Source organism: Ascidiella aspersa, chromosome 9 (assembly GCF_963924565.1).
Source record: "Ascidiella aspersa chromosome 9, kaAscAspe10.2, whole genome shotgun sequence".
NCBI lineage: Eukaryota > Metazoa > Chordata > Ascidiacea > Phlebobranchia > Ascidiidae > Ascidiella > Ascidiella aspersa.
Genome location: NC_139455.1, coordinates 5,866,915 through 5,880,108, shown reverse-complemented (window position 1 = coordinate 5,880,108; position 13,194 = coordinate 5,866,915). Strand labels below are relative to the sequence as shown.

Sequence of the window (13,194 nt, the reverse complement as noted above, 5' to 3'; positions counted from 1 at the left end):
TTTTGGATTACTGAATAACCGTTTAATTGCAATGCCAATAACTTATTGTTACTATATTTTCGAAAAAATAGCCTAGTGATCTGCTTCCCTTTAAGTTAAGAAAAATGGAATGTTACGAAAGAAGTTCCAGATGATTTGAAATGCTAGCACTTAAAACAACAACATAATTTTCGAGGTATGTTTCCCTATCGATACTAAACAACAAGTAATTCGTGGTCGTAAGTGTCCAAATGGATTTCTACAGCCGAACGGCGTCAAGGTTACATTGAGTTTGCAAGTGAACTTGGAATAGGGGGTCACGGCATTGCACAAATTGTTGCGTGTTGTTATTGCTTGCAGCTGGAAAGCAGAGTTACGATTAGGCATTTAGCAGTAATTACTCCCGCAATGGTGCCAGCCATTACGCATGCGCTTTCGCACGCTTTCTATGTTAAGCTTGTTTCGCTGGCTGACCCAACTAAGGTTTTGCCTGCAATCAAATACAAGCCATACTACGGATGTTTCTAAATACGCTAGTTTCCAATGTCGAAATGACTTAAGTCAATGTTTTCAAATGATTTGTCTTGACTAGAGTAGTTTTGGTAAATGACTTGACTTTGACTCAAGTCTCTCGGGCAAACGACTTTTATTGAAATTAAGTGTTTTTTATTTAACATTTTTTTTTATAAATTATAAAATTCAGTTAGATACATCTCAATTTTTCACTTAAAACAATTTGCTAATTTTTTCACTTAAAACAAAAAGTTCAGGTATTGCTGATAATAATCGGATGAGTTTACGAATTTTAATGGTTTATCGCTATATTTTTTCATCGGTCATTTGACTTGGAGTTGACTTGCTTTAATAATGACTTGATTTGACCAGGACTTCAATTATTATTTTTTTTGAAAACAATTGACTTGGACTTGGGGTGTTTTCGCAAATGACTTGACTGGGACTTTTTTCATTTTAAATTGACTTGTTTACACACTGCTAGTTTCACAAAGGACGAACATTGCGACCGACGTTTAGGCGGCGATGTGTTTATGCTTGAACAACAATTAAAGCCATTACGTTAAACCAGACTTTGACAAAATAACATGTAAACCACGTGCTCCAAATGGTTGCCACAAAACTTAAAATTTCGTCACGCGGAAAATCAAAACAACTGTCGCAATTTGAAAAGCGGACAATAAATTCATACCCTGAAAAACAGAGACTTCCACAAGGGCACTCGAATTTCTAATCGCAATATAGGTCGGTTTACGAGACCACTTCAAACGGCCAGGCACCAGTTTTGATCTATATTTAGGGCCTTTTGTCCAACTTTTTTCAGTTTTCATGATCATTTTTTAACATTTTTTTGCGCTACTTTAAAAACCTTGCACACTTTAGAAGTTGGAAAGGCACCACGAAAGAAAAGATTTCAAAGTGGCTATAGAACACTCTAATATTGTAACCGGACACGTACGACTAGCGCAATGTTCAAAACTCTGTTCTCTGTGGCGCACTTGAAAGATGAACGATGGCAAAAATCGATATGTTTCTTTTGTCGGTTTCATATTCTGTGACTTAAAACAACGTGCCACCGATTGGCTTAGTCTGTTGTTTTTTTGCTTGAAGATGAATGGGTAGGAGAACGACTGTGATAAGATTACGGTTATGCAGTAGATTAAAGGCGTGTTTGCTTCAGCTTAATAAATAACAACAAGTTATTTTAAAAAAGCGCCAGGTGATGAGAAAGTCATTCAAATGCCCTTTGGTCGTTTTTGAGTAACCTTTATGCCACTATGTCATTACAATGAGCGATAAAAAAGGTGGTTTATTTTTTAAACCGTATGCCCTTTTTTCGATTGTGTTCTGTTTTTGAACAAAAAAAGTCGAGAAAATATAAAAGAATATTGCAAAGCAAAAATATCTGCTTTTCAAATAAGTTACAATTTGTGTAGGCTAATTTACTTGTTTTGCGTATAAGTTTCCAAAATTGCATCACACCTGAACAATGATTACTGTTTAGTGCCATTGCAGTTCATTAAAAAACGTTGTTTGACAGAAACATAAAAATGATGAGTTTGAACTATCCAGCCGCGGTGTTGCTGCTGTTTTTTCTAAGCTTTGTTGGTCAAAGGGCGTCGGCCCAAAGTCCCTTCGACGTGTTTAGGGGACCCTCGAAGCCCCCATCACCCCCAACCCCACCCACGAGCACAATAGCGGACGACGCGGAAGCATACTGGACACAGAACGAATGCGTGTACCCGCCACCGGTAAACTTGACAAGATATTAGCAGGAGTTTTGTTTTTTGTTTCTTAAATACATCTTACGGTTTGGGTTCTGTGAATACAAGAAGGTATACTCGCTATTGTAGATATCTGGGATAAGAGACGATTTTCGATTCCAAGTGATATAATATCAACACTCGTTTGAGACTACGGTTGTATATAAGTTCTGATTATGACTCCAAAGCGTAATATACCCTTAATTTATGTTTTGCGATCTAGCGCAGTTATTTCTACCTTAAAATGTATAGTTATTTATCAAAAATGAAAAACTTCCATCAAAAAGAAGTCAAGTTATACTCGTAAGAAAAAATGGGTTAAGGTTGAATTTTTTTAGAGGAGTAAGTGATAAAGTTACGGCTGGGGTTAGAGTTTAAAAAAATGTTGCATAGCCAATATTCCGGACATTTAGGTGTTATTCCGACGGTCCTGGGTCTTATTCTGATTTGGACGTTATCACGACTATTAGGTATTAGTCCTATCTTAGCCTTATTCCGAACTGTGTTTTATTGCGATATTGGTGGTGTTCTAGTTTCGGTCTTACGGCTGGAGTCCATAAAAAATACTGTCGGCCTCGATCACAACAAAGCAATTTTAACTTCCCGCAGGACTTTCACCCCACATTTCGTAGCGCTTGCGACGTGAAATACGACGCCACCACCTTCTACGCTGGAATCTGTCGGTCGTTCTACAACACGTCAAAGTCGCTATGCAAACTGGAAGGAGCAGGCGACGAAGAACGCCAGGTAATTACGTCAAAAATGACGAACAGTTATATGGGGGTGGAATATTGAGCTCTTCCGTGTCTTAAGCAAGAACTGATAAGTATTCCATATGAAACATTGTTTCTTAATAACATACTGAAGGGCTTTGTCGGAGGGTTATTCTGGTGTCTGCAAATCTCACTTCCTGATAATCGGAAGTAGCAGACATTTATACAATAAATGTCGCGACTTTAAGAGGTGAGAGAGCGAGACACAGAAACGCCCCTGCGCTATTGTTTTCAGGGATCGAGTCGTTGTTTTTAATTGACTTGACTTGACTTGACTTAAGTCTTTTGGACAAATGACTTAGATTAAAGTGTTTTTATCAAGCAATTTTTCGTTATTTATTTTGATGTTTCAAATTAAAACTATTTACTTGCTAAATGTCGCGTTTCTGTTATTTTTTTATATAGGTTATTGGTCATACAATCAGACGCGTTAATCAATTTAAAAAGTTTAACTTGGACTGATACTTTAGAAATGACTTGACTAGGACTGGATTCTTACTTATTCCAAAATACTTGTTTTTAACACTGAGGTTAAACCCTTTTATTAGCTAAGCACTTTTATATTTCGGACTAACGCGTAAACTTTTTACCACAAACATTTTCTTGAACAAAGTTAAGGATTCCAGGGTCGTACAAACTCAAACAAATTGCTAAACCTGTACATCCATAAAAAACCAATACGGCGTATGTGTGTAACAAGGTTAACTGCGAAGGGGCACTTTTTTGCAGACAATGCTGAGCCTTACCACAATCCAAGCTGAAATCGGCGATGACGATATTTGTGACACCCTACTCGGATTCAGGGAAAACGACCCCAAGCTATTCCCGCACCCTTCAGGTAGGTCAAACAGTAACGATTGCTATTAAACCTACGTTAATAAAATCGGTAAGCTACGGTCAATTAATACTGGTTGCACGTAGTCTATTGGTAAAGTGTGAAAGTGGCTTATCAAGCACAAGATATACGCTACCGGCAATTTAGTTCATAGTTTAGTGGATGTTGTATGACATTTTATTTTAGCAGCAAAGTAGGCTAAGTATAAAAAACAGCCCAACTCATAGGTATTACAGATGCTGGAAAAGAGCATTTTGATTGAAATGACAGTTTTGGTATTTTTTGCACAGCTGAGACAGGTTTCCTGATCAAATGGACGCGGACCCGGGGTGGCTCGGGTGCAACTGTCAAACCAGGCAGTTTGCACAGCCCTTTTAAACCAGGCCCGATCTCCTTTTTTTCGGCCCTAATTACGTTGCATTTTCGCACCTTACATATACAAAAAAGCAAAAGGTAGAACTAAGACGACTGGGTAATAAGAGGCCCAAAACAGGCCAAGGGCTAGAGAATAGTAGTAATAAAGCCTAGCTTCTAAACGTGTGGCCCCAAGCACTGGCCTACCACAGTGTTTTTAACTGACAGGCTCTGGTCAATGTTTTCCGTTTTGCGTCGTGAGTCACATTATGTACCGGCGCTTTGAATCCCAGAAGAGTGGATCAAACGCGACGAAATGGGAATGGAAGTGCTTTCACGGCTAATGTGTCTTTCCAGGCACTTGTCCCATTTCCCTGCGGTGTTTTGACATGCCATTCAGACAACGCATTTGCCCTAATATTGCTTCAGTAACGCTTTCGTGTAGGGTCGGGGTCAAACATCTAAGTAAAGCATTTTGTGGTATTTTACAAGCCAAAAAAGTACGTGACATGTACAGTGTACACCAAACGCAACCTGCTTCTGTTGGGTATTCGTCAATCGAATTTAACGTTTGGATCAATGATAATCACATTTTTTCCAGCAACCGGAGCTTAACAAATCAAACACCGTACTGTGGTTTTACCGCATCTTACAGCAACACTACGAATTTTACATGGGCTGCCAACTTTTTGAAATACAAATATTTAATTATGCAATAGTGAATTGAGGGTTTTGCTAAATCAGGATATTAAATAAAACACACTCCAGTACAACCCAAACGGTTTTAGTTGCGTGGGACCACTCAAGTTTAGTTTTCAGATACGGTACCTATGTTACAAATAAATATTTGTGATTTGCGTCTTGAATTTGTAAATTAGTTAAAAAAGCACATAACATCTGAGTTAGGTTTAACCTAATGTTGTTTCTGGCTAAGGATGCGGGTTACCCAACTTTGCATCTTTTTTATTACCTAATCGTGTGTACCCGACCCGGAAACATGCAACATAAGAATTCAATGCACACCGGAGAACAAATTCTTCCACATCAAAAATTTCACAAAAACTTGAACTATTGTTTTTGACGCCACGTCATGGCGTAATTTTGTGACGTCATTTCTAAAAAAATCGTGCGCTCCTCAAACAAAGGATCAAACCTGATTGCCACACCTGATATTTTGGACAAAACGTACCGATATAAAATGACGTTATATATGCTCAAGCAAATAGAGTAGGTGTTATTTGAACTTTAAAGTTATACGCTGCGCCTTAAAGTCCGTTTGCACTACAGCTACGTTGAGCTGAGATGGACATGAAATTGTTTACACTACAGCTGAGCTCGGCGTGAAATTGCGACTAGGCAAATTTACAGACTATGGGAAAATTCACTTTTACGCTTCGATGGCGTGAAAATCGATCCAAAGCGTAACTTTTTTGCAGGGAGCACGAGTTTAGCAAAGTGTTAAACGCTCGCCAAAATAGAAATTAAATGTATATTACGCTTTGCTCAGCTCAGCGCAGCTGAAGTGTAAACGGGCCTTAAATTAAAACACCAGCACTAGCCCTTATTTTGTTGCTTCTGATTACGTAAAGGCGAGGACGAATGGTTCGAGCCGACCTACAACCTTCTCTTTTCGGCGGCCACCTGTCCAAGTGTTTGCGGGCTGGACGGCGCCCACCCAATCTGCTTCGGCTACCTACTCAACTACAATTACATCGAGGACGTCATGGCCCGCGCCGCAGAGGCCGCCGACGCCCAAACCCCGCCAAGCGAAGGTGCCACCCCCGACGTCCCCGAAAACGATGACGTAGCTACTGGTGACGTCACAGAGGAAGAGGACGCGACGATCGGGACGGTCGATTTCGATGTCGAGGCGGCAAGCGAAACGGTCGATGAGGTATTTGAGACTTTGAGAAACAGCGGAATACACCTTTGTGTTGTTGAATTATTTTTTAAACCGCTTTTAAATGAGTGTTTGCTTGTAATGTTAGGTTTCGAGAATGACAAAGGTAAAAATAAGCTCAAATCTAGATTAAACGCGCTTGCGCGGCTCTATTCTTTGAGGGTATTTTTTTGACGCAAAAACATCTGGAATAGTTTTTATTGCAACAAAACATTTTAAAATGTAATGAATTTACCCTTTTTTTTTGTTCTAAAGATTTATTTTATAGGTGAGCACAAAAGGTGTACGAGCCAACAAAATAGGCCGTTAAATCACCTTTATATTTAACTCTTTGACTTATTGAAACCTCTATAGAGAATGTGATATGAACATCTCTTTTTACAGGAAAACATTGACGAAGATAAAATGGAAGACCTACCTGATGATGAAGGTTTGTGCCCTTGTGGTCAACAATACTACTAACTTATTTGGCCCACAGTAAAACGTAGGCCTACATGGTAAACTAAGTTTCAGTTAAAGCCTAGCACATTACAAACGGCCAAACCAGAGCGTTTGTGCTTGCAATATTACCATAAGTAATACAAATATTCGTAATTTCGTACAGTCATATTCTTCCACTATTTCAAACAACAAAGTGCAATAATTGTCTATTGTAGCCTTATGTTTTCTGACCCCTGTAAATAAACTGATAAACATTCCTAATGCTGAAATATAAGTTTCAACTCAACAAAATTCAAGTTTAAAGCGCATAACTACTGTAACTAGAAACTGAAGTAGCTTAGTAACATATTGCAACAATCAGCCACGTAAACCTGCAAAGGAAACCTTACAGAAAACAATATTCTTCAGGGTGCTACGCTTTTCGTAACCTTAAACTTCAATGAGCAAGCGTAGCCTTTATAAAAACGCACATCTGTTCTGCGTCAAGAAAATTACATTTCGGCAATATTGAATTTATAGCATATGGCTGCCTTTTTCGCTTCCACAGTTCTAAGGTGTCAAAAGTCACCCAGCATCGTCGTTTCGCTTGAGCGACGCTGCGCTGACATAACAATACGCTAGCTTGCTCTCAGCTGACAAGGCTAGGTAGTTACTTCCCCAGCAGTACAGGCTTGCAACTGCCTTAAACAGATAAATTCGAACAGTCACTTGTCATTAGCGCATTAAATTGCTACAATACCAAGTTTTGATTGGCAATAGCGACGCCGCGTTGGCATCTGGTTTCCTCTAGCTTGGCTCCTTTGACAGTTTTGCCTCGCCTGCTGACTCCAATATACACTATTGTTTATAGGTATAGATATCAGCCAGGCGATCGGCGACCTGCTGGCAAGTTTTAACGCCAGCGATGTGTTCAGGCCCAATCCTAAGCTCCTCAACACAAGACCGTCTGACGCTGCAGACTACAATTACAACTACGACGATATGCAAGGAACAGGTTGGTAGCCTACTTCCGCACACAATAAATATGATTGAAAGTTTGTTTAACGATAAGAGAAATCCAATACAACTACCAGTGTACCGCAAAAAGGATTTTCCTGTCCTCAGTTGCTCAATCGACCCGGATTCTAACATCCATCGTCAGTATTTCTTTAGTGCAAGCTGGCTACGTTGATAAATAATTAATTTATCTTTTGGTGAAACCAGTGCGGAGTCTACTTTTTTACAAATATATTAACAAACATTTAGCTCAATTTTTAACTCAAATGTTTTTCCACTTGTAAATTTTCGAAACATTTTTTGACAAAGAGTTTTTTTTTGCTTTGAGAAACCGATGGCATGAGTTGGGATTAACTTGTGATTAATTGAAATCTACTTGATTCAGCCTTAAGTTAGTTTGCAAGTGACTTGACTGAGACTTCAGTCATTTTAAAAGGATTTGCTTACAAAGCTGGTGTTACGTGTTACATTTTCTTTAAGAAACGGTGTAATAAATCCTCAAAGAACGACTTGTAAGCACGAGTCTTCATAAAAATACTCTTAATTTATGATACAACCTAAAAAAAACTTTCGATGTCCATCAACTTTACTAATGTGGAAAGAAAACGAATAAAAAAATGTTGACTTGTTGTATAGTATTTTAAAATTTAGCAATCAGCAAAGATACATTGGTCCTAGGCAGCAAACAACAAAATAATAACGACAAAAAAGATACGTGCCCCAATCATACCAAATCTAAAATTGTCCCAGTCAAGTCATATTTATACCAAATAAATTCAAAGTCAAGTTCTTGTCAAAAAATGTAAACGGTAAAATAATAAAATTGGTAAAGTCGCTCAAATATGAGCTTTTACTCAACTTAAAAATACATGTAGCAAGCAAATTGTTTTATGTAGAAAGATTAAGAAATATAACCGAATTTTATAGAAAAAAAGCCTGATGAAAACGCTTGATTTCAACCCATTTGCCGAAAAGACTTACGTCAAGTCAAACCATTTAAAAACAGTGACTTAGGTGCAATTAGGTCAAGTCATTGCACCACTGCTAATCATTGACAATATCGCCCGAAAGCGACGTGATTGTAAGTCGAAACGGATTCAATAGTCCAAATAGCACGCCAAAAGAATGACTACTTTCGATTTTCCCTCGCTTTTCACTTCCGAATTCGGCACACTGTCGTCGACCTGCATTCCCCTTCCTGATTCGGAGCGGAATTCAAGCGCCAGGTCGACCGATTTCAGTATTTCGTCCGTTATTTCGACACCCTTGCGTTTGAGCTCTTCCACTTTTACTTCCTGGTGGTTTTGAAATAGCCAGCCGAAAATTTGGGGGGGGGGGCCAAAAAGTTGGAATTTTTTGTTTAGTGTTTGTCATTGTATTAACTGCCGTAACGAACATAAATAACAATGCTAGCAAACCGTTCCGAGCAGCAACTGACTGAGTGTTAACGTAATACACAAAAACCCATTAAAGAGAAAAAACTGAATGCAGTAAAACTACATTATTGTATAGCAAACCTTTTACTACATCGTTTGTGACGTAACAACGCATGAAAATTAAAGGTGTGGCATGCCTGTGATCTACTGTTGTGGTACTTCTCATAAATGCTAAAGAAAACAAGTTATTAAGAGTAAAATGTTTATAAATTTTTGTTAGGGGGGGCATAGCCCCTCAGCCCCCCTCCCACACACCCCCTGGCTACGCCTATGCGTCGATCGACCGCAGATAGCCCACAAACGTTTCAAGGTCCCACTTTTGGACGGTTTCGTACTCGTCGTAATGCTCTTTATCTTTGGACGGTATGGCCGCGAAAATGTTCGGGTAATCGCTGGTAAATTCCTTGTAAGCCGGTCTGTCGAAAACGCCAACCTTCATGAACTTTTCCCTGATTGTCGCATTGTCGTATTTCCGTGGCTCTTTTCCAGTAAGGACCGGGTAAATTTCCAGTAAGTAAAGGCATGGACTTGGCAATCAGCGCCAGGCAGCCGTCGGATTTTACAACGCGCAACCAGTGCACTGCCATTGCGCTTACGATAAGGTCAACGCTCCCGTCGGCCACTTCATGCATGCTTTCGGCAGTCGCTTCACTGTAGATCACGTGATCGTGCGTGTTAGCTGCCGTCGCTTCACTCAGCTGATTGGCGCTGACGTCCAAGCCAAGGATTTTGTCAAAATGTGGCGCGAAGCGGGTCGTTATTTGCCCAGTGCCGCAGCCCACGTTTACCATCAAGCCGAACTTGCCCTGTGTCGCGGCGCCGCTGTTTTTCCGCCTGAGATAGCTCATCATCACCGATCACTGCGTCGTCGTAACCAGCCCTGTACTTCGCGTAGTGTTTGGCGATCGACTTGGACTCGTAAAAGCGCTTCATCTTGCTCGAGAGTGACGCGGTAAAAACCATAAACTAAAGTGCCCTGCAAACGACGAAAACAAAAATGAAAAGGTTTAAACCACCCTAGTCATGTTGTCCTAATCAAGTTGAAATGTTGTGATGCAAATTCCATACTAATTCGTGATAATATTAAAAACAACTGAACGACAATTTAATACATCTTAATACAGCTCTTCTAACGATATTCAAGTTCTAAAGTTCGACATCAAATTATATATCCGACCCCAAAACAATCCGAACAGTTATCCGACCCGCTACCATGTTCTCTTAACTCAGCATAACACCAGAACACTGTTCGCGTAGCACCTGAAAATTTGCTATGTGAGCAATAGGAATGAGAACCGCGGATCTTAAACAACATATTTAAAAGCAATATAATACAGTTATGTCATACGGGCTTTATCGGATAATAACCATGTTTTTAAAATAACATTATGCTATTCAGCCATATTTTAAAGCATCATGCGTTCTTTAGTTTTTTATTGATAAAGGTGACCCACTTCGTTACTGTTTTGCGCGGCTCAAGAAAACAAACAAAAAAGGCGTCGTGCCCTCTACTAATTTGACCGTGTCCTTAATGGCTATCTAGAATAGATGGTATCGCCTAACACCTTGATATCTTAAAAAGCTGGAATATGGTTGCATAAAGATTTGCTTACGTTTCTACAACACAAACGCCACCGATGTTTAAGGCGGCAGAGTACTAAATTGCTTTGAAAGAGCTAAAAAGACAATTGGCCAGCATAAAAGAAACACTTAAAATTTATCCACCAAAAAGTTATCCACCGCGTCTGCCAGTGCTCAGTTTTTGGGGAAACGTTTTATGGCGACTGACGTGTCAGTTTGCTATGCTCTTGCTTGTACCCACACCCAGGTAATTACCCGAGTATTGTTTAGGACCCCCGATACAGAAGTAATGTTTTTGTCACTGCGCACAATACACGGACTTAAAAATACCTTTAAATCAATGGTTCTTAAAATGGGGTCCAGGGACATCTTCGTGGTACGAAAGCTAGTTTTAAGGAGTCCACGAGGACCTTATTGAAATATTGGTGTATGTTTAAAAAGTAACTACTTTTTTAAAGAAAATAGTTTATTTAATATAAAACGTTTTTGCACTGAATGTATACCAACTCCTTTTCACATTTTTTGGACCAAAAAGAGTGGTATTGTGAAGTCTTTTTGTATTGTGACGTCAATGTATGAGGTCAACTCTTAAAGTTTCTTGTCTACCTTGGTCCACGCGAAGCAAAAATTAGTGGTCTGCGGTAAAAAAAGTTTAAGAACTCCTGCTTCAAATCCAATTCGCTTATATTTCACAGTGATAGACCTTGCCCACGTAAGCGAGGAAGAAGAAGGCGTGATCCTGTCCCAAGTTCTCGAAAGCAATCCTAAACTATTGGAGAACATCCTGGAAATCGGAGAAACGTTTCCAGCCGACGATGGAACTCAAATTAACGGTAAAAACGAAAAATGTCAAAAAAAATTAATTTTTTTGTCAAAATTTTCAAAAATATTGAACTTGGGATTTTTTTAAAAAACTATTTTTTTTTCTAAAAATATTGTAACTTTGGTGCAATTATTCATTACATGATTAGCCCAAAGTTTAAAGTTGGTACATCGTTACTAACTTTCAAGTCCAGTTAGAGCTTATAATTTTGTTCGGTCTGTCGTTTTACGAATAGCTAAATTAACGGTGGTAAAAATTAAATTGTGAAAATTACAAAACGAAGACAAATTATAAAGTGAATTTTTTTCTTTATTAAAAAGGCGATGTATTCCCCGTGGGCAGAGTTTTGGAAATTGAGCAACTTGGCCAACAACCTAATTGGGATAATTTTGAAGGTACATCTCTGTTACAATCTTTACTTTAGTTCAGGGGTCGGGAACCTTTTGACCCGAGGGAGCCATAAAAGCGGAATACTTTTGGTTGTATTTCGATGAGAGTCATATAACATGTTTTAACATCGAGTTTATGTTAAAACAAAATGCTACCTAATTTAAGTAGGGCTGTTTATTTGTTCGTCAAACGGACTAACAGCCACCAATAGACGAATAGTATTCGCGCGAAGCGCTGAAAAGGTGCCTCTCGTCATGTTTTAAAAAATAAAGTACAGTTTGGAAAGGGCCATGGGCGCGTGCAGTTTTATTCACATCATGCTAGAACGATAGCTTTGATTTATCTGCGGGCAAAATTACTTCATCAATAGAGCCATATGGCGTTACCAAAAGAGCCACATATAGCTCGCGAGCTATTGGTTCCCGAACGCTGTTTTAATTTACCCGCCTTTAATTTAGGTGAAAAAATACAAACCAATTCCAAGCAACGCCTATTAGGCTCCTCGGTTTTTTAAATGTTGCTATTTCTGTTTTAGGGGAAGCTATGTTGCTACGACAGCGAATAATGGCAGAAGGATTGGATTCGATCACAAGACACGATGCCAGACAGGAACTGCCCATGCTTAGTATTCTAGTGCTCTTCGCCAGTGCAATGGTAGTTCTGTCCATTTGTGTTCTGTACAAAGTCAGAAAGAGGGTAGGTATCTGTTAACGTACGGTACTGTACTGTCTGGTTTAAAACCTTAGTTTTTTATTGTTTTTGAATAACTTGTGTAAGGAGAGTCATGTTATAATATGTAAAATCTTATTAACAAGTTCCAATAGCATGAAAAGCACCCGACGCATTGTATAACTGAATATAACTGTAGAAATAGGTTGGTATAATCAAAGTCTGTAAACGTCTTTATATTATTCGTTAATTAAAAAACCTATACTTTCTTAGATAAAATTAAATTATCTTGTATTAGATTGGTCTGTACGTTCGTCACATTAGACAACGCCGCCGAAACAACTGGAATTACGAGCGAGTTCTCACAGCTCAACCGGATGAGGACGAGTATTACGAATAACAACGAGTCTTAATTGCTGTGTAAATGCCTTATTTACTTTCTTGACTTTTTCTGTCATGTAGTCGGGTGTGGGACTACTATTTCATTTATCTCTTCTGCATGGTTGCTTGAACTGTACCTTTCTTGGCCGACATAGCCCAAGTGTCTTTTCAGGCTTCTATTTAAAAGATTTACTTTTCTGGCGCCATAAATAAATAATACACGCTTTGCTTGGGTAACTTTGTATCGTCATGCTTGAGTTAGTATGCAAAAGTTAACGGAAGAAAGACCATTGTCATTCTGGCAGGATTTTTTTGGAATTTATTTCGCTCAAATTTTGCCTATTTTTAAATTGATTTTTG

At 38.9% G+C, this 13,194-nt stretch overlaps 1 protein-coding gene across 1 annotated transcript; it reads left to right on the top strand.

Moving 5' to 3' along the window:
• The first annotated feature begins 2,042 nt into the window (after positions 1-2,042).
• LOC146132060 (uncharacterized) lies at positions 2,043-12,853 on the top strand. The gene is made up of 9 exons (XM_083397197.1): positions 2,043-2,243; positions 2,865-3,002; positions 3,758-3,866; positions 5,807-6,111; positions 6,502-6,547; positions 7,409-7,552; positions 11,267-11,404; positions 12,320-12,480; positions 12,752-12,853. Exons 1-9 carry the CDS (start codon positions 2,043-2,045, stop codon positions 12,851-12,853), a joined length of 1,344 nt encoding a protein of 447 aa, XP_083253323.1.
• The last annotated feature ends 341 nt before the right edge of the window (positions 12,854-13,194 follow it).

Coding starts and splice junctions, on each gene's coding strand:
- LOC146132060 (XM_083397197.1), top strand. CDS start 2,043: ATGATGAGTTTGAACTATCCAGCCGCGGTGTTGCTGCTGTTTTTTCTA. Junction 3,003..3,757: donor CAGGCGACGAAGAACGCCAG/GTAATTACGTCA, acceptor ACTTTTTTGCAG/ACAATGCTGAGCCTTACCAC. Junction 7,553..11,266: donor CGACGATATGCAAGGAACAG/GTTGGTAGCCTA, acceptor TATATTTCACAG/TGATAGACCTTGCCCACGTA.